Source organism: Herpailurus yagouaroundi, unplaced genomic scaffold (assembly GCF_014898765.1).
Source record: "Herpailurus yagouaroundi ecotype Mexico unplaced genomic scaffold, PumYag 189, whole genome shotgun sequence".
Lineage (NCBI taxonomy): Eukaryota > Metazoa > Chordata > Mammalia > Carnivora > Felidae > Herpailurus > Herpailurus yagouaroundi.
In genome coordinates this window covers 17,431,925-17,452,076 of record NW_024412420.1, presented here as the reverse complement: position 1 = coordinate 17,452,076, position 20,152 = coordinate 17,431,925, and the positions used below count along the sequence as shown (strand labels likewise).

Genomic DNA, 20,152 nt, shown 5'->3' with positions numbered 1-20,152 from the left:
CGGGTGACCAGAGAAACTGGGGCATGGGTGTGGGGTGGAGCCAGGAACCTCGGCGTCCTGCCTCCCAGCCTCGGGCTCAGGCTCTGCCTCTGACGCCCCCCCCCCCCCTTAAGGGGAGGCAGGCACCCAGCCCCGAGAAGGAGAAAGTGGGTCAGTATGGGTGTGGGCCTGGGGTCTGGGAAGTGGACTCTCTACTTAGATGCCCCCTGGCACACCTGTGCTTACTGTAGATTGGGATCTGCTCCGCCCTCCTCTTCCCTGCTTCATCAGTCGAAAGGGATTGAAGGCTCAGATGGGACGACAGGGTCAACCCTGAGGGGGTGTGAAAGCTGCCAAAGTAGGTGTTCACGTTTTTCCGGGACTTGGTTTCAAATGGGAGGCTTCAGCCAGCACTTAGCGTGGAACCTGGCACACGCAGCTCTGTCTGATGCCATGGGCTGACGGGCTCCAGCATGATAGGGGCTCAAAGGGCAGGAGAAAGCTGGAGGGCAGGCCAGCCTGATGTCCCCAGGGCCGCAGGGCACCTGGTACCCTCCCTCGATCCAGGGTGCTCCTGAGCCAGCCCTCGGGTTTTCACTGTGCATGAATAAGATTTGCTTTCTTCTCTTAGGTCAGGGCACTACCCCAACCTTTTGTGCCCAGGAAATGGGAGCCTGGAGGAACTCAAGGAGCCAGCAATGGCCTCTTCCCCTCCTCTAGATTTGGAAGGTTAGGAGGCCTGAGGCCGGCCTCTGAGGGAGGGAATGATATCGTTGTGGTCTGGAGGGGATGGTGCCAGCTGCCAATGGCGTTCACGCACCCTAGGCTTGGTGGGTGCTCTGTGAGGTTTGTGGGATGACACATGGGGGGGGCTGGATGCCTGGAGACAGAGAAATGAACCACGAGGAGAGGGGCTGTAGAGTGGGAAACGTTGAGGGTTGGACATGAGGAAGACCTTATTGCATCACCTGAATCTCAGAAGGAGAAAAGACACTTGTTCTCACCCCAGGCCTCGTCTCCAGCTCCCCCGGAGGATTCTGGGAAGTGCGTTGAGGATTGTCTGGTTGTCTGACGCTTTCCTTCCCACTTCGTGCTGTTACAGGAAGTCCTAACAGTGCTGGGAACTGCCCCGAGCCCCAGGCTGTGGCCACCTCTGGTTGCCCAGTCTCCTGGGTGCTTGTATCTTTCCTATGCAAGGAGTTGTCTTTCCTTAGGTTTCTGGCTGCTCCAAGTTCTGGGGGCTCTGCTTTTGAGGACCTCCTTTCCTCCAGAACAGGGCTCCCCGACCATATTCTCCTGTGCCTGGGGCAGGCAGAGAGAGCCAGGACAGGGCTAGCCAGCCCTTCTGGTTGCTCCCAGCGTGGGTGGGTGGAGTCCTGAGCTGGGAGGGGCTCCTGCCCCTGGCTCTCTGGGCTGCCTTGAGTCTGCTGCCCATCCCCTCACTGAGGGGACTTTGGGTCTTTGCTTCCCTTCCTCTTTAGAGAGTCTGGTTGGCCAGGATGAGGTTAGGGCAGGAGGTGGTGAATGAGGTCCCCAGACCCACCCTGAGATGTCTGCCAACGCCAAACCCCTGCGGGGAGCGCTGCCGCATCACCATTTTTTTAGAGTCTGCCTTGGCAGAGAAGCTGAAGCTCCAGATCTTTGTTCGGGTCCTGTTTCCCGCCCTCCACCCCAGTGTCCGTCTTATTGTGTGAGATCAGCTCGTCTAGTGCCTGGGAAAGCCCATTTCTGCCACCTCCCTGTCTATATGGTTCCCCCACCTGAGGGCAGGAGGCCCCTCTGCTGTCATCCCTGCTTGGCAGAAGCTGGCTAGAATACCGGGCTGCAGGAGCCACGGCTACCATGTCCTTGGTTGGCCAGCTCTTTCAGGGCTCCTGACAGGAGGGTGAGGTCATCCAGTCCAGGGAGAGGACAGGTGTCCCTGGCTCCGTGCCTGGAGTTGGGGGCAAGGAGGGGCCAGGAGGGGGCTCCAAAATAGCAACCGTGACATCAGGAAGGGGGAGGGGGACCGAGACCCAGGAATAACCAGGCTATTAAAAGGCTCCAGTGAGGTCAGGGGGCCAAGTGGGATCTCTGTACCAGTGGGAGGTATAACCCGAGGAGAAGGGATGAGCCAGCAGTGAGCAGGGTAGGCGGGTGTCACAGGTCCTCGTGTGCACTAGCCCTAGGTCCCAGTAAGGCCCCAGGAGCATGGGCTGCCGTGCCAGGCCTGGAGCCGGTCGGGAAGGGCTGGGTCTTGGCAGCCTCTGGAGTCTTCTTAGAGGGGCTCTGTCCTCACGTGTCTTCCTCCCTGGGTACTGGGGGTCATCGTACCTGTGAATGGAAACCCTGGGGCAGCTTCATGTGTTCCTTTGTGTAGGAGGCAGTGGGCTGTGGTGGTTAGCACTCAGACTGGAGCCTCACACATCCCGGCCTTACCATTTAAGCAGCTGTATGACCTAGAGTGAGTGACTTCATCTCTGCCTCAGTTTCCCCATCTGCACCTATCTCGTGAGGTCATCGTGCAGAGTAAACGAGGTGATGTATGTGCTGCCGTTAGCATTGCACCTGGTACATAGCCAGGGAGGAGCTCCGTGTGCCCAGAGTGGGCAGGTGCCCCTGCCCCCCCCCCACCCGCTCCCTTCCATGGATGCGGCAAGGCCTATCGAGGAACTCTCCCTGCCCCCTAGAAGGAAGTGGAGCAGCCCATGGAGGCGACACCCCTAGTGGGTAGGAGGGAGCTGCCATTTAGCTGCTGCTCAGGGGTCTCCCTGCTGGTTGAGGGGGTGGGGAGGCACCTTCCAGCTCCGAGGGAGGGCGGAAGTTAAATCAACTCCCATCTGGCTGTTAGAAGGACTCCAGGGAAGATGTGAGGTTAGGCCAGGTGGCCCTGTCTGCCACCCTCTCCCAGACCCTTCTGGTTTCTTTACCTGCTCTGATGGCAAGAGGGAACATAGAGATGGAATCTGGCTTTTTGGTCTCCAGCCCCTCGCCTGCCAAGAATAGTGCCAGAGCGGCTCCTGAACACATGGGTCCTCTGGCCTGTGCCCTTCTCCAGCTCAGCCTCTGGCCACCCGGTTCTGTGGCCTTGGCCCTGAGTGCAGGCCCTCCCCTGTTCCCATCCCCCTGCCTGGCGCTTCCTCCTGGGGTGGAACGCGCCTCCCCCCCCCCCCCCCATGGGGCCTCCGCCAGGCCCGGGCTCCTGGCAGCCGGCCGGCGGCTCCCTGAGCATGCTCCACCTATTTATAGACAGGGCCCTCCCCCAACTGCTATTTCAGTCTCCTGCCAGCTGCCGGCGGCTCATTCGGGAAGGAGGAGCAGGGAGCCAGGCCCAGAGCTGTCACCCAGGGCTGGGAGGGAACACAGAGAGCCCGCCTGCCTGCTGAGCTCCCCTTCCTGTCCCCTGAGCGCCCAGCCATACCCCGGCTCCTGGGAGCTGGGGAAAGGCCAGTGGTCCCATGCCCCTCTAGAGGAGAACCGGGCCTGTAGCTCCAGAGCCTCCTGGCTCCTCCTGCCGCCAGGAGTGCCCGGGCCGGATGAGGCACCTCCCCACAGCACGGGTCCCAGCAGCAGTGGCCTAGGGGAGCCCCTGAGCAGTGAGGGCCCCGCCCGACCACCTTCCCTCTGGCCGCCTCCCGCCTCTGGCGGCCCCCTCCCTGGCATGCTGCTGGTGCCCAAGGCTCAGGGGCTCGTGGAGATGCTGCAGACCATCTATGAGACGGAATCCTGTTTCTCAGCAGATGGGATGTCAGGCCGGGAACCATCCTTGGAAATCCTGCCTCGGACCCCTCTACACGGCATCCCTGTGGCAGGTAAGTGCTTTGCTGTCCCCGCCTGCCCTCTGCCATTGGGCATCCTTGTCCCTGGGGCTGAGCACCTGGCTCCAAGCATCGCCCAGACGGGGTCCTGCTTAGATGTTTTCGGAGGGCTTTGTTGAGAATGTGTCATCAGGGGAGCCGTGCTCACTGAAGTCGGCTCCCCTGCCCTCCCTGGCCCAAACCTGCCTTCCCGCCGTGCCCTCCAGCTGCACTCTGCTGCATTCTGGAGTCTCTTTGGCCTCCGGCAGGGTGGCAGGGTCGGCGTAAGCTGCTGGGGGCTGTGGAGTACTGGAGGATCCTGGCCTAGTTGGCACTGTGGTCAGAGGGGAGGAAGTGGGTCAGTGACCTGCCTCCCAGCGGCCTGCTCCCCAGGTCTGGACAGGGGCATGAGCCATGGCTGAGTGTTCACGAGAGTAAAGGCCACCCCAGCTCCTGTGACTGAGTTCTTGGGGGCGGTGACTTCTGCAAGTCCCCAGTCAGGAGTTCCCCAGATGCGAGGCAGTTGTGGTAGGGTTGGGTAGAGGCTGGCAGCTTTGGGGTGTCGGGGGTCTTGACTTCCTTAGCTCCCCATCTCTCCTTCCGTCTGGCCTTGATTTCATCCCATCTCATGACGGCGAAGGCGTGTCACTCTGATTCTTATGGGCTTGAGGACCCCCTAGGACTGCCACTTTATCAGCAGGGACATTTTTGGCTCTTGCCGGGGGGTGGGGTCCCCCAGAGCTGGGCCACTCCCTCCCTCCCTCTCAGGAACCTGTTGGCAGCATGAGGCCTTTCTGGCACAGCCTTCCCACCAGGCCGGCACCACAAGATGCTTCTTCTAGGGAGGGGCCTGCTGGCCCCATGCCCGCTTGGCCCCTCCTGGCAGTGCCTTGGTGCTTGGGTGTGGGTGTCTGTGTGCATATGTATCAGGAGTCTTTGCCTTTGGATAGGTGGGTGTGGGTCCCAGGCTTTGAATTGGAAGGTGGGAGCTGTGTGCCTCCGTGGGTACCTGTGATTTGGCTCTAAGCTGTCCAAGGATGAGGTTGCAGCTGAACTAGGATACGTGAGAGGATGAATGTTTTGGGAAGTTTTGGAAAATCTTTGGGATAAGGCCTGCCATCTGCCTGGGCAGTGATGCCCGCAGTGTTTCCTAGGGAAGGGGCATAACCCTGGGAACCAACCCTGCAGGGTGCCCACGCAGGCCCCTGGGTTGGGGGCATGACCCTGGGGGCTGGCCGTGCAGAGGACCTACACTGGGAGGGAGTATGAACAGAGGAGCGCTCTAACCCTGGTCTGGTTGAGCCGGCGGCTCTAACTGAAGACCCGGCCTGAAGCCCCCAGGAGTCGAGCTGGTCTCTTGGAGAGCAGAGGACTGACTGTGTAGAGCATTGCTTGCAGGCAGATGCCATATCGGTCCACCCATCCTGCCCTTCTCCCGCTGTCCCTTGCTTCCCAGCAGCAGCTGGCGGTTGGCCTGAAGTTTCCTCCTCAGCATGTTCTCTTACCTTCTTTCAAGTTAGACCTCAGAATCCTTGCGGGCTGGAACCCTGCTACTCTTATCCCTTCCCTGAGCCTCCTGTCCTTGCATAGACCCCCCCCACCCCCTGCCAGCATCTCTCTCTAGATCCCTGTGCCCCCGCCACACGCGCACTGCCTGGCCTTCTGATCGGTGGTGTGGTCCATGCTGGCAGGAGGGAGGTGTGAGTCACCTCAGCGGCTCGGGGAGAGGGCTAAGAATGTTCCCCCTGCGCAGCTCTGATGCTGTGTCTGTGACGCGGCTGGGGACAGATATAGGCCTGGAGCTCGGCTGCCTTGTTTTTTTTTTTTTTTTGGACTCTGGAATGTAAATAGATGTTTCAAATAGAAACGCTTTAACCTTTGGGTTAAAAAAAATCCACCCCGGATAAACACGGCCATGAGGGCCCAGGCAGCCTGGTGTTCCCCCACCCCCACCCCCTCCCGCCTCCTCTCCCCATCTCTTGATCAGTCTCCAGACAGGATGCAAAAGCCTGTGGCTAAAAAAGCAGGTGTCCAGGGACGCTTCTTGGGCAGTGTGTGTCGCCAGGCCTCCCCAGCCCGACGGATTGGGGAAGAGGACTTTCCGGGGTAGCTGTCTACCCTGGACTCTGCCTACTCCAGTGGCAAATCTTGGGAACCCTATTTTAGGGCTATCCTTCGCTCCGTGGGCTGTCTTGTTCCCCGTCACTTAGCACAGTGCCTGGCACATGGGTGAATGAATGTTGCTTGAAGGGCTGGTGTCCAGAGCTGATGTCAGGATTCCTGGGTTCTATTCTGGGGCTTGGCCCTCTGGGTGAGTAGACAGATACGGTGAGTTGCCCCCATGGGAGAGCCAGAGCCTTGGCAGGGGGTGCTCCCGGGGGATGCAGGGCACTCTTTGCTGTTGCTGCTTGATGAGGGGCACAGATTGCAGTTGCCAATGGTGCCATCAGAGGTCTTCCTTGATGGGCGCGGTCTCTGCCTGGCCCCTCTACAATAGCCCAGCCCACAGTGGGCACTCCCCTCACTCAGGCCTGGTTGCAGCTTGGGGAGCCTTGGAGCTTGCACCCCTGTGTGGGATTCCCAAAGATGCGGTTCTGGGGGATCCCCCGTCACCCTTCTGTGGGCTCTGGATTCCCCTGTGGCCTGGACTGGACAGAGCTGATGCTTGGGCATCGTGCCGGATTTTCTGAGCAGGCATGGAAGAGGACTCTCCTTTACCCAGTGAGGGAGGGTGTGAATCCTGCCTGTGCCAGGAAGGGATGCTCTGAATGCTGGGAAGTGCCATGGGGTTGGGGTTTGGTATTGGGGTTTCCCCTGGATATTCTTATTCACGTTCTTCAGGCCATTCCCAGCTTGGCTGGGTGTGTGGGTGTGTAGGTGTAGGGGTGCGGGGAAGGTAGGAAGGGCGAGGCTCAGGTGGGAAGGGAACTAATATTATAATGCACTAAGTGACAAGAGTATCAGGTGCTTTCCTTGCCTCGTCTCTTTTAGGAAGATATCATTAGCCATGTTGTACGATTGAGAAAGATCAGAGAGGTTAAGGAACTCGCCCAAGGTCACAGAGTAAGTGACAGCTGGGATTCAGATTCAGGTCTCTGTGAAGGGCTGCGGCCAACCCACACAAGCGTTCCTTTGTGCACCTTTTTTTAGAGGGGGCCCTTCTTCCAGGTGGATACATCTTCATGCCAGGGCACGTGGCTTAGCAATTGGAGCGTGGGCTAGATTTCAGCCCCAACTTGCCCTTTTAAGTTGGTTGCTCTTTGTATACACAGCGTGTATACACAACCTGCCTTTGTGCCTCTCCAGTTTGTGCTCCTGGAGAGTAAGAGACCAGTCTGGCTTTGGGGGGACTTCTGAGGTTTCTGAGAGGAGACTTTGTTCTCTGTGAGTAGTGGGGAGCCACTTGGGCAGCTCTCCCCCTCCCTGCAGGGATTTCAGGAGAGAAGCGGGCTCAGGAACAAAGTTGAACACTCCATAGCATTCAGACAGCCTCCCCTCCCCCGCCCCGCCCCCCCAGCCCCTCCGACTTCATCACCTCTTCTTGTTTTTGAGACCCTCAGCTGTCCCTTCCCTGCTGCACAGCTGCCAGACAGGAAATCAGATTAACTGTGTCCACACACACAGCTGTAACAGCTGTCAGGTTTGCAGCAGAAATGAGTGTAGCCGGACCGGGGACACGGTGAGAAAAAGTAGTTCTCCAACTTTCAGTCGTATCCAAAATACCAAGGGAATATATTAAAATGCAGAGCTCCAAGGCTTCGCCCCTGCCCCCCGCCACTGAAGGGTTTGGATTCTGTAGGGCAACCCGGGAACCAGGATTTGGGACGCATGTCAAATGGTTCTGATGTGTGTAGACCCGGCCTACGCTTGGAATAAGGGCTGTGTGGACAGGAATCATGTGGACGGGGTCGTGGGGCCCGGCAGCCTGCCTGTGGATGTCACCAGCCTCCCCGGAAGGCCTCAGTGGGCTCTGGGACTCCTCGGAGAAGGGTTGACCGCGCCGGGAGGAAGGCTGTGGCCCCGGTCAGAGTCAAACACAGCCCCCGGCCGCCTGGCGGTCTGCGGAGGGGGTATGTCTTGAGACGCTGGGCAGCAGGTGTGTGAACCCCAGCTGGGGTGGAGGATTATGGCAAGTGGCCAGGTGGGCAGGGCACCCCGCTGGAGGCTCAGGGCTGCGTTGTACTTGCGGTGGGTTGGTGGGGGGGGGGGGGGGTGGAGGCAGAGCCCCTGCCCTGGGGCCCCTGCTGTCCACCCCAGGTGTGGAGTGAGCAGTCCCAGCGACAGCTGCAGGCTTTGCGATTAATGCGCCTTTTAACTGCTTCTCGCTTGGTGCCCCAGTGTTTCCTGGAAATGGTGGGGCTGGGAGAAGTGAGTCTGTTTCTCTTCCAGATAGCCGTCTGAGATGAGCGAGTAACTCTCTCTTCACCAGTGAGAGATGCTCGTGCCTTGCACCAGGACTCTCTGCACCCCCTAGGCTTAAGGTCCATCAGAGGCCCGGTCTGCCTCAAGATTTCTGGGGGTTCCAACCACTCAGCCCCGTTCTCACTGGTGCTCCTGGACTCTGGTGTTCTGGAGGCCAACGGGGTGCCCCGTCTAGATCCCTGCATCCTTAATGCAAAGTTTGGCTCCTCGCCCCATCTCTCATTAAGTGCAGGAACAGCCCTCAAGGTTTCTCCTGTTTGTTTGTTTGTTTGTTTTTTCTTCTTTTTTAGTGGGAGGCAGATGGAGAGCCAGAAGACCTGAGCTAAGCCTTAGCTCCCCTGCCTCCCTTCCAGATGATGTTGGACAGATCTCCTTGATCTGTGGCCTCACTGTCCTCTGTCACTTTGGGAAGTTGAGTTGCTGATCTGCGAGCCCTTCCTGCACTGATATTCTGAGAGTCTCTGAAGTCAATTGCACGTTGCTTCTGCCTTTCCAGAAGAGGGGCCCAGGAAGATGTGGGATGGTACTGGGGAGACAGTTGGAGCCTGCAGTGGAGTGAGGTTAGATACCAGAGAAGGCTTTCTGACTGCTTGGAGTCGGGACCCCCAGAGCAGGGATCAAAACCTTTGCTCCTCTGTGCTAAGCAATGCTTTTGAGGGACCAGAGGGATGCCACGGCCGTGGGCTGAGCCGCAGAGGACAGAGCGGCCCTTCTTGGAGGTAGCAAAGCAGCAGAAACAGCCTGGATGTGCTGTGGTTGGGAGGAGGCCGTTCCCAGGATTCCTTCTCTGGCGCTGGGATCTCTCGCCGCTGGCCGGTCCAGTTCACGTTGTGCCCCACAGGCAGGGCTTTGATCGGGACAGGACCACAGAGTGACCTTGCAGCGGGCTGAAATGAGAGAGCTGAGGCCTTGCTCTGGCGGAGGTCTGAGCTTGGCGTAGCGCGAAGTATTTTGTATCATGCACTTTAGAAACATTCTGAGAAGTGGTCCCGAAATCTTCACCTAGACTGCCAGAGGGGTCGAGGATAGAAACAGATACCAGGAGCCATTAGTAACAGCCCTGACTGGCATCTCCTGAGATCTTCCCTGGCACAGCGCCAAGCTCCCCGGCGTGTCCTCCCCTGAGCCTAAGCGCTCTGGGAGGAAGGTACTAGTCTTACTCCCATTTCACAGATGCCCGCACGGAGCACCGAGAAGGTGCTCGGTGCCTTGCCCTGGGAAGTGGCGGAGCCTGACTTGAACCCTGGCATTCTCTTGCTCCAGAGCCCTGGCTCTTAACCATTATGTGATGTGTCTGCTTGCGTTACATGAGGAGCTGTGACGATTGCTAGGTGAGAGTCTTCCCCAGCTCGCACATGTGGAAATACCGTCTGAATTGTGGTAGAACCTGTTGAGCCTAAATTGGCCTCGCTAGTCACGTAAGAGCACAGAAATAGATCATGGGAAACCGTCCTCGGTGGGGAGGAGTCATCGGCATCACGGGGAGGAGTGTGAAAGGCTGTTCCCTGCCTCCTTCCCAAAGGCCGGGGAAAGGACAAACCCCTTTTCCCATTCTCCGGAGGGACAGAACGAGGGCATTAGCCATTTAAGGAAGCTGCTGACTGCCCCGCGTGGAGAGGGAGCTCCTGAGGGTACGGGGTGCTGGTGGAAGGTGCCGCCCGCACGTTGCTCTCCAGTGGGGCCAGTTATCCAGGCTGGCTGGTGTGGAGGGCCCGGGATGCCCTGCATTGGAGCCAGGCTGTTTAGGCTAGCGTTCAGAGGGTGTGATTCCCTGCTACTTAGCCGGTGGAATCTTCTACACAGCGGCCTAAGAGGTTTGTGCAAAAGAGGGGGCCGAAACAAATGATCTCAAAGGCCTTTTTCCCCCCTTCCCCTCTTTTGATAGGGTAGCTCCTTAGATCCAGGGCATATCTGCAGAGGCCTCATTTTTTTTTTTTTTTTTTTGGTCCTGTTTGTCCCAAACAGCTCAGCACGCCCCTCTCTCACACTCTGTGTACCCTGGGTCCCTTCCTTCTCCCCTAGCCTCCTGTGGCTGGTGGCTCCTGGGAGCAGGGTCTTTTTAGAGCCCAGCGTTAAGCTTTTTATTTTTTTTTATTTAAAAAAAATTTTTTTTTTCAACGTTTTTTTTTTTTTTTATTTATTTTTGGGACAGAGAGAGACAGAGCATGAACGGGGGAGGGGCAGAGAGAGAGGGAGACACAGAATCGGAAACAGGCTCCAGGCTCTGAGCCATCAGCCCAGAGCCCGACGCGGGGCTCGAACTCCCGGACCGCGAGATCGTGACCTGGCTGAAGTCGGACGCTTAACCGACTGCGCCATCCAGGCGCCCCCAGCGTTAAGCTTTTTAGGTCTGTTGGACGGGTCTACTCGCTGTGCTGGCCCCTTCCATCTACATCTTCTCCAGGGGGAATGAAAGGTGCCATCTCTCCGCTGCCAGGGTTTGGGTGACAGGTATTCTGGAGTTGGTGATTTCTCCATTTGAGGGCTTGGAGCTGGGGCATGGCTTGCAGTATGCTCAGAGCAGGAGGACAGCTTGGCCGTGCCCTAGAGCAACCAGATTTGTTTTCCGTTGAACCCTTGTTCCCAAAGTACCGCGAAAACCTGCTCCTCCTGTCCCAGAGCTCCTGCCCGCTCGGGGGCAGTGTCCCTCTTTGTCTGGACGCTCCTTTTGGTCTAAGGCTGTGCTGGTGGCCGTCCCAGAAGTTGTCCCGTCAGCACCTGTACTATCTCCCCCTGAGGAGCCAGGCTATCTCTGCTTGCGCCGCCCGAACCATCTGCCGTGGGAGCCCCAACTGGGCTGCCAGGGTTCACGGAGAGGTGGGAGGCCCAGATGGATGGGAGAGAAGTATCATCGTTAAGATTTCGCCACTGCCCAGGTGTGCCTGTGAGCTAGGCAGGGTGGCCCCTTCTGAGCCAGCGCCTGGTATGTGTGGGGCCACTCTGATGGCTAGAAATACGCAGCCCTGCCCACTCACCTACCTGGGCTGGGGCTTCTCCACGGAGGCAGTGTGAGTCAGTCTTGCAGAAGGCCGAGGACAGGATGGTATTGCCACTTTTTCCTAAGGCCACCACTCCCAGGCAGAGGGGGCAGAGTCCTTCAGGAGTAGAGTATGGAGCAGGGTAGACCTGGACCCTTCTAGCTTCCCTCTGTAGGAGAGATTACTGTGTGGGCTGTCTGGCTTCCACTCTGTTCTCTACAGCTCTCTGTCAGAAGGAGGCATGGGGGCTGGGGGAAGGACCCAGGGCCTTGCCCTCCCAACTGATCCCTCTCCTGGCCTTTCAGGGGGCTCTTTGCTAGCCAGAGCTCCCAGCCTTTCCTCTTAGGGAAAATTCCACCCCACCCCCCTCTCTTCCCTTTCCAACGTCCTCCCACTTTCTTGGTCCACCAGGAGGCGGTCGAGAGCCTTCTATCTTGACACACCCATTTCTCCTGCCAGGTGCTTGGTTCTAATGGCAGCCACTGCCACCTGCTCTGCTCATGCCAAGCTGGCAGAGGGCACAAATCCTCTAGGGGGTGCAAGGCCAGCCGGGCTCTAGGTTTTGTGCCCAGCAGACTTCACCCAGGAGGTTCTGTGCCTCCCCCACATCCTTTCCCTGACTCCAGCTGCCTGGCCGTCACCCCTTCCATCATAGATGGAGCCAGGTTATGACCCGGCAGAGCCCTGGGGTGCTGCATTTTGTCGAGGCCCTCCCAGGGCCTGCAGGTTAACATTCTCTAGTTGGCTGTGCTTCCTGCTTGCATGGGAACAAGGCTGTTCCCGGAGCCCGTTGGCCGTCCTGCCACCTGCATACCAATGGGGCTGTGGCTCCCACTGCATTGGGGCCTAGCATCTCTGCTGTGGTGGAGGCTGCGTGGCAGCCCTGGTGGGAGATTCCCCTTGCCTGAGCCCGTGCCCTCTCTGCAGGGCTCCTGCAAGGGAAGCCAGCACTGCTGGCTGTAGTTCCATCCCTAGCAGGGTTATCTGCTGGGAGCCAGGAGTGCTTGGACCCCTGCCCTTCCCTGGGCGGGCAGGCTGGCAGGCATCCGGCTCCTGCAGCCCCAGCAGCCCCAGCACCGCCGGGAGCAGCAGGTTGAAGCCTGTCCTCCTCTTGGCTGAGTGGTCAGAGTGCCACGGGCCAAGCCAGCCTCACTGAGGAATAGATAACTCTCAGCCGGCTTGGGGCTTTGTTGAGCACTTCTAGCACTGGGGAGACCTGAGGCTGGCTGCTGATTCCTTGCTGTCACCCTGCTTTGCACCCTGGGTGGGGTCGGCCACCTCCAGAAAAGCCCTTTGCAGGGCCTTTCCGAGGGCGCTTCCTCCTGGTGCTGGGGCAGGACGTGGGTTGGGAGGGAAAGTGAGCGAGTGTGTGTGTGTCTGTGTATGGAACCCCACCCTCCTGGCCACATCTGGCCACTCCTGCACATGTGGCTCTGGCCTCGTGGCCACAGAGTCGTCAGTGTGGCTGGCGGGCAAACCGCAGAGGAATGTGCCTAGCAGTGCTGGGCGGAGAAGGGGCTGGTGGGGACCGAGATACTCTGCTCAGGCTTTACCGTCCCATCCCCACCTCCACTGGGTCCCAGGGGCCATATTCAGGCATAAGGGTGGTAGCAGGGCCTTAGCCTTCAGCAGGCTTTGCCCCTGCCTGGGTGACACTCATTCAGTATAGGTTCCCTGGAGAGATCCAGGCCCATGAGTTGCACAGGGTCTAGAAGCCTCTCTTAGCTCAGCCCTTAGTCCTCTCCCAGCTCCCTCTCCACTCCCGATGAGGATCGATGATGGGGGCCTGGGCAGACCCCTGCTTACGAGGGGAGGAGACACTGGTAGCCACCAAGATGTTGGGGTCCTTCCTTCTCCAGGCCCTTCCTTGCCACAGGAAGGTCTTCCCAGCTCCCTGTGGCCTCCCTGGGCTGGAGTGAGAAAAGTGAGGGCTTTCTTTGGAGAATGAAATGGAAAAGAAACAAGGTGGGTCGGCCCTGCCTCTCTCACTTCCTCCTTCCTAGGCAGTGGGTAGCCTGCCTTCCCCTTCCTGCTGGAGGCTCTGTGGAGTGTGGGTTGGGCTTGGGGCTCCCTGCTGGGGTGGTGTTTGCCCAGTTGCCCTGGCAACCACGGGGCAGTGGTGGGGAGTGACATTCAGTGACCAGAGGACAGTGTACAGGGATCAAGAGGTCGAGACCCATGCTTCCCATAAGCCCATTGGAACATTTGCCTCTCCCTGGGGCCCCCTCAGCCCATTGCCCACATGGGGGCCTGGACCCGAAGTCTTGGGACCCAGCAGACCGCTCCACCCCTTTCCCCTCCCCAGCGGGTTCTCCCTGAGACCAGAGTTCTGAGATCTCTGCCTGAGCTCCAGCCTCCGCCCCCCTTGCCATTACCCTTCTTCCTGTCTGATTCCCTTTCCTTTCCTGTCTCCTCCTCCCACCTCCTCCCTGCGCCTGCCCGCCCATTCTCTCATTCCCCCTCCCCCCAGGCACAGCTGCTGTTTGGCTCACTCTATATATAGCGGCATTTTCGGGGTAATTACAATAAAACTGTTGAAAGGAGATAATCCAGCAAAGGAAGCAGAGTCTGACTCCCAGCCCCCTCCTGTCCCTGGTTTGTTGCAGCCCTGCACCCCCTTTCCCTGAGTCCTCCTGCTCCAACCCCCCCCCCCCCGCCCCATTCTTACAGCCTCTCCCTTGGGCCCCATCTTCCCTAGCTGGGTGTGGGGCAGAGAAAAGGGGAGAGGGTACGGGTGTCCTGAGGTCCCCACAGGCTTCTCCTGGGTTTCCCAAGGGCCCTGGCTGCCAGCCCCATCAGTTCTAGAACCAGCCTCTGTGCTTCAGTTTCTTTAGGTTTCTTGGCAGGGAATGTGTGATGCTGAGAGGTGGGGAGGAGGCATGGGAAGGATAGTGGTTAGAAGCATAGGGTTTGGATTCACATTCTGGTTCTTTGATCACCTGGCTGTGTGTGTTTGGTCATGTACTTAAACCTTTTTTTCTTTCGGGGCACCCGGGTGGCTCAGTTGGTTGAGCGGCCAACTTAGGCTCAGGTCACGATCTCACAGTTTGTGAGTTCGAGCTTTGCGTCAGGCTCTGTGCTGACAGCTCCGAGCCTGGAGCCTGCTTCGGATTCTGTGTCTCCCTCTCTCTCTGACCCTTCCCTGCTCACGCTCTGTGTCTCTCTGTCTCTCTCTCTCTCAAAAATAAACAAATATTTTTAAAAAATTTAAAAACCACAACAACCTATTTTCTTTCTCTTTTTAAGTTTATTTATTTATTTTGGGGGGTGGGGAGACAGAGACAGAGAGAGAATCCCAAGCAGGTTCCACACTCAGCGTGGAGCCCGAGTCGGGGCTTGATCTCACGAACGGCGGGATCACGATCTGAGCTGAAATCAAGGGTCAGACGCTTAACCTAACCGACTGAGCCACCCAGGTGTTCTTGTACTTGAACCTTTCTAAAGCCCGGCTTTCTCGTTAGGAAGGTAACTCATGTAAGATGCCCAGTGGTGTTAACAATACAAGACAATTTATTACGCGTTGAGCACTCACAATCTTCCAGGTGGCGTGCTTCACGCTTTTGCGTATTTTCTTATTGAAGTTCATGGTTTGGACCTCAATTACGGAAGAACACTGATTCTGTGGAGCAGAGGGCTTTGACTGCCTCCACCCCCCACCCCGCCTGCCATCTATTCTCTAGTGGGTCTAGTGGGCCTGCCGGGGAGCTTTCTGGGCCCCCAGCGGCCTAGTAGCGGTAGGATCGGGCTCACTGACGCCTGTCTCTTCTCCCTGCAGTGGAGGTGAAGCCGGTGCTGCCGGGAGCCATGCCCAGCTCCATGGGGGGCGGGGGTGGAGGCAGCCCCAGCCCCGCGGAGCTGCGGGGTGCCCTGGCGGGCCCTGTGGACCCCTCACTGAGGGAGCAGCAGCTGCAGCAGGAGCTCCTGGCACTCAAGCAGCAGCAGCAGCTGCAGAAGCAGCTCCTGTTCGCCGAGTTCCAGAAACAGCACGACCACCTGACGCGGCAGCATGAGGTCCAGCTGCAGAAGCACCTCAAGGTGAGCGAGGGGGGCGCGGGGGGGCTGCCCAAACCTCCGACCCCCGCCCGGACCTGGCTCACCCCATCCCTCCTTCCCCCTGCCCCCCTCCCTGTGCCTCTGCAGCAGCAGCAGGAGATGCTGGCGGCCAAGAGGCAGCAGGAGCTGGAGCAGCAGCGGCAGCGGGAGCAGCAGCGGCAGGAAGAGCTGGAGAAGCAGCGGCTGGAGCAGCAGCTGCTCATCCTGCGAAACAAGGAGAAGAGCAAAGAGAGTAAGGCCTGGGGCCTCCCGCTCCTGCCGCCCCCCCACCCCCCGCCCCCGAGCTGTGGGCTCCTGGCCCTGAGCACCCAGGTCAGCGGCGCCCTGTCCTGCAGGTGCCATCGCCAGCACTGAGGTGAAGCTGAGGCTCCAGGAATTCCTCTTGTCGAAGTCAAAGGAGCCCACGCCAGGCGGCCTCAACCATTCCCTCCCACAGCATCCCAAATGCTGGTAATAGGCCCTGGGCGGGCATGGGTCTCAGAGGTGCGTCCCCCTCCTCCCCCCCCATCAGGGGCTGCCCGGTTGCAGGATGGCAGGGGGCTCCTGGCCGGAAGCCAGATACAGGCCCTGCGATCTCTCTCGGAAGACGAGATTGCCACCCCTGGCTTCCCTCCTTGTTCCCCTCCCCAGATCCACTTCCTGTCCCTTCATGCAGTGGGTATTTCCTAAATGTGACTGCCACTAGGTGGCAGGCCCAGCTGGCTGGGTAATAACCTAGGTCTGTTTCCATCCCCACCCCACACCCCCCAGGGGAGCCCACCATGCTTCTTTGGACCAGAGTTCCCCTCCCCAGAGTGGCCCCCCTGGGACGCCTCCCTCCTACAAACTGCCTTTGCTTGGGCCCTATGACAGCCGCGATGACTTCCCCCTCCGCAAAACAGGTGAGCAGTGCCCAACCTGGCCTCCCAGAGTATGGCTCCTTGGACGTAGGGGTGGGAGTGTGAAGGGGCCAGGCTGCAGGTGTGTGCGCATCCGTGTAGCTGTATCTGAGCCCTGCCTGCCTTCTCCCTAGCCTCTGAACCCAACTTGAAAGTGCGTTCGAGGCTAAAGCAGAAGGTGGCTGAGCGGAGAAGCAGTCCCCTCCTGCGTCGCAAGGATGGGACAGTCATTAGCACCTTTAAGAAGAGAGCTGTTGAGATCACTGGTGCTGGGCCTGGAGGTAAGGGCTCCTCTTTTGTTCCTGTTCTGAGGTCCTGGGAGTGGGGGGTGGCTCTGAGCAAGCCCAGGTGACAGCCAGTTCTCCCATAGTGTCGTCCGTGTGTAACAGCGCACCAGGCTCCGGCCCCAGCTCTCCCAACAGCTCCCACAGCACCATTGCTGAGAATGGCTTTACTGGCTCAGTCCCCAACATCCCCACTGAGGTACAGGCCTGCTGAGGGCTGGGCGGGCGGGCCAGAGCTGCTCTGTTTCCCTTGGAAGAAGGAGGGCAGCTCCTTCCTGTCTGTCTTGCTGAGAGTACCCGGCAGGGACCTCTCCGCCCATGTGGACAGGCTAGAGGGACCTGTTGCCTCTAAGTGGGATTTGTCCCATGGGCCTCTGAAGGACTATGATCTCTCAGTACTGCCCAGGTGGGGCTTGGTGTGGGGAGCGGGGAGCGAGGCACCATTCAGAGCCCTCGGCCCCAGGTGGCCCCCCCTTTGCCTGCTCTCATGCCTGTCTCTCCCGACTGCTCCCTAGATGCTCCCCCAGCACCGGGCCCTCCCTCTGGACAGCTCCCCCAACCAGTTCAGCCTCTACACGTCTCCCTCTCTGCCCAACATCTCCCTAGGGCTGCAGGCCACAGTCACTGTCACCAACTCGCACCTCACGGTAAGTATGAGGCACACGCCCCATCCTCCCTCTGGTGTCTAGGTTTGTGGTCCTGGGTGCCCCCAGCTGGGGTTTTTGTCCTCACAAGGCCCCGAAGGAGATCAGATGGCCTTCCTCAGAGTTGGGGGGTGGGAGGTGGGTGGGTGAGGGATGCCGATCCAAAGTTGGCGGGACTGGGGATGGTATGTGCCTCTCCTTCATTTCCGTCTCTCTTTCCCTCCCCCAGGCCTCCCCGAAGCTGTCAACGCAGCAGGAGGCCGAGAGGCAGGCCCTCCAGTCCCTGCGGCAGGGTGGCGCGCTGACGGGCAAGTTCATGAGCACATCCTCCATCCCCGGCTGCCTGCTGGGCGTGGCGCTGGAGGGTGACACCAGCCCCCACGGGCATGCCTCCCTGCTGCAGCACGTGCTGCTGCTGGAGCAGGCTCGGCAGCAAAGCACCCTCATCGCTGGTGAGTGGGGGCGGCAGCTGTGCGAGGGAGTGGGTGTCAGGCTCCTCCTCCAAGGGTGCGAGGCAACCACCAGGGAGTAGCCGGGGACACTCTTCAGCTCTACCACAGCTCCCCTCCATGGCATCGTTGATTTCTTCTGTATCGCGTTGCTCGGACATTATCGAGCACCTCCAGCCCGCCAGGTGCTGTTCTCGACGACATCGATTGCTGCGATGTGCTCAGGTTCCAGAGCAGTGCCATCCAGTAGAAATACAACACAAGCCACATGTGCAACTTAAAGTTTTCTAGAACCGCGTTAAAAATATATATAAAAAGAGGGGCGCCTGGCTGGCTCGATCAGCGGAGCATGTGACTCTTGATCTCGGGATTGTAAGTTTGAGTCCCGTGTTGGGTGTAGAGCTTACTTAAAATCTTTTTTTAATTTGAATTTCATTTCATTTCATTTCATTTCATTTCATTTCATTTCATTTCATTTCATTTCATTGTTTTAAAGTTTATTTTGAGAGAGAGAGAGCACACACACATGCACAGGTGTGCACGTGAGCTCGTGAGCAAGGGAGGGAGAAGGAGAGAGAGGGGGAGAGAGACTCCCAAGCAGGCTCCATGTTGTCAGTGCAGAGCCCAGTGAAGGGCTTGATCTCCCGAACCGTGAAATCGTGACCTGAGCCAAAATCAGGAGTTGGACACTTAACCAACTGAGCCATCCAGGTGCCCCAGAATCTTTTCATTTTTATTTTTCATTTTTTTTTATTTTATTTTAGAGAGCACACAAGTGGGGCAGAGGGAGAGAGAGAGAGAGAGAGAGAGAGAGAGAGAGAGAGAATCAGAGAGAATCTTTAAGCAGGCTTCATGCTTAGTGTAGAGCCTGACATGGGGCTTGATCCCATGACCCTGGGATCATGACCTGAGCTGAAATCAAGAGTTAGACCCTCAACCGACTGAGGCACCCCAAAAATAAAAGCTTTAAAAAAATTGTGAAAGGAAACAGGTGAAATTAACTTTAATATATATACGTACACATACATATTTTTAAAATTTTATTTATTTAGTTATTCTGCACATCCAGCGAAGGGCTTGAACTCACAACCCTGAGATCAAGAGTCTCACGCTCCTCTGACTGAACCAGCTGAGTGCCCCAACTTTGATATATGTTTAATTCGCTAGGTCTGGAATATTACCATTTCAACATATAATCAGTATAAAGGGTTACCTATGAGACCATTTACTTTGTGCTTCATACTGTCTTGGAAATCCAGTTGTGTATTTCATGTTTAGAGCCCATCTCAACTCAGGCCACATTTTAAGTGCTCAGGAGTCGCATGTGGCTGCAGCTGTGGGATTGGATGGCACGGCTTTGGGCAGTCAGACCATAAGCAGCTGGTGGCATCAGAAGAGGTTCTGCTTAAAAGACAAGTGATCCTGGCCCCCAGACTTCCCCACCTGATGGGATCCTTGTCTATGATCAGAGGGGGTCTCGTTGCCATTGGAGAAAGCTAGTCCTTGTTCAGCCGTACTGAGGGCCTAAGACTGTATGTGTAGTCCTAAGGGAATCAAAGAGAGAGAGTGGTGAATCCAGGATGGCTTGCAGGAGGCAGTGGCTCTGAGCTACAAAACTGTTGCATTGTGGGGAGGAGGAAGAAGGGGGCTCAGGTTTGGGGGCAGGGTGCCCCAGGCCCCTCCAAGGTTTCTCCTGATCATATCGGTGGTGGTGTTCCAGGAGGGGGAGAGCCTCGGGGTAGGGGGGGGCAGCCCGGAGCCCCGACAGTGATGGTTACTCGCCTTTCCCCACTGCACAGTGCCACTCCACGGGCAGTCCCCGCTGGTGACAGGTGAACGTGTGGCCACCAGCATGCGGACAGTGGGCAAGCTCCCGCGGCACCGGCCCTTGAGCCGCACTCAGTCCTCCCCGCTACCCCAGAGCCCCCAGGCCCTGCAGCAGCTGGTCATGCAGCAGCAGCACCAGCAGTTCCTGGAGAAACAGAAGCAACAGCAGCTGCAGCTGGGCAAGGTGAGCTGGGGGAGGCGAATGGCCAGGGCTGTGCTGGGGGCAGGACACCGGACGGCACCGGGCTGGCAGGCAGGGAGCCGGGGCTGACGCCCGGGGCCACTCCCCACGCCGTATCTGCTCCGAGTTGCCACCTTGCCTCACGCGGAAGCTCTGTACAGGCAGGGCGGCTACCAGGGAGAGGCAAGGGGAGGACGGACCCTCCTGGGCCACGGGCCACCTGGTTGCTCCCCCTCCCAGCTGGCGTGTCCCTTTGCTCTGCTCCCAGATCCTCACCAAGACTGGGGAGCTGCCACGGCAGCCCACCACCCACCCCGAGGAGACAGAGGAGGAGCTGACTGAGCAGCAGGAGGCCTTGCTTGGGGAGGGGGCCCTGACCATCCCCCGGGAAGGCTCCACGGAGAGTGAGAGTACACAGGAAGACCTGGAGGAGGAGGAAGAGGAGGAGGAGGAGGAGGAGGAAGAGGAGGAGGAGGACTGCATCCAGGTCAAGGACGAGGAGGGCGAGAGTGGCACCGAGGAGGGGCCCGACTCGGAGGAGTCCAGTGCTGGTTACAAGAAGGTGCTCCCTCCACCCCGGCCCTTGATCGCCACTCCTCTGTCCCCTGCAGCCCCTTCCCATCTTTGCCTTTCCCTCTCCCTGGTCTGCACTTCCCAGGCTTTCTGAAGAGAGCCAAAGCA

The 20,152-nt window shown here is 58.4% G+C and overlaps 1 protein-coding gene across 5 annotated transcripts in view; it reads left to right on the top strand.

Moving 5' to 3' along the window:
• Positions 1-20,152, top strand: part of HDAC5 (histone deacetylase 5) — a 37,050-nt gene that overhangs the window by 9,549 nt on the left and 7,349 nt on the right. The window contains exons 3-14 of one of the 5 annotated variants that reach the window (XM_040497742.1): positions 2,339-2,496; positions 3,699-3,770; positions 14,931-15,190; positions 15,296-15,440; positions 15,544-15,658; positions 15,959-16,089; positions 16,221-16,367; positions 16,457-16,569; positions 16,886-17,017; positions 17,244-17,466; positions 19,263-19,474; positions 19,740-20,033. In XM_040497742.1, the coding sequence (XP_040353676.1) occupies positions 3,704-3,770; positions 14,931-15,190; positions 15,296-15,440; positions 15,544-15,658; positions 15,959-16,089; positions 16,221-16,367; positions 16,457-16,569; positions 16,886-17,017; positions 17,244-17,466; positions 19,263-19,474; positions 19,740-20,033 (1,839 nt within the window). In that variant the 5' untranslated portion in view covers positions 2,339-2,496; positions 3,699-3,703. Of the gene's footprint in view, positions 1-2,338; positions 2,497-3,695; positions 3,771-14,930; positions 15,191-15,295; positions 15,441-15,543; positions 15,659-15,958; positions 16,090-16,220; positions 16,368-16,456; positions 16,570-16,885; positions 17,018-17,243; positions 17,467-19,262; positions 19,475-19,739; positions 20,034-20,152 lie in introns of those variants that run through there. The other 4 variants (XM_040497744.1, XM_040497740.1, XM_040497739.1 and 1 more) reach the window with 4 other exon arrangements.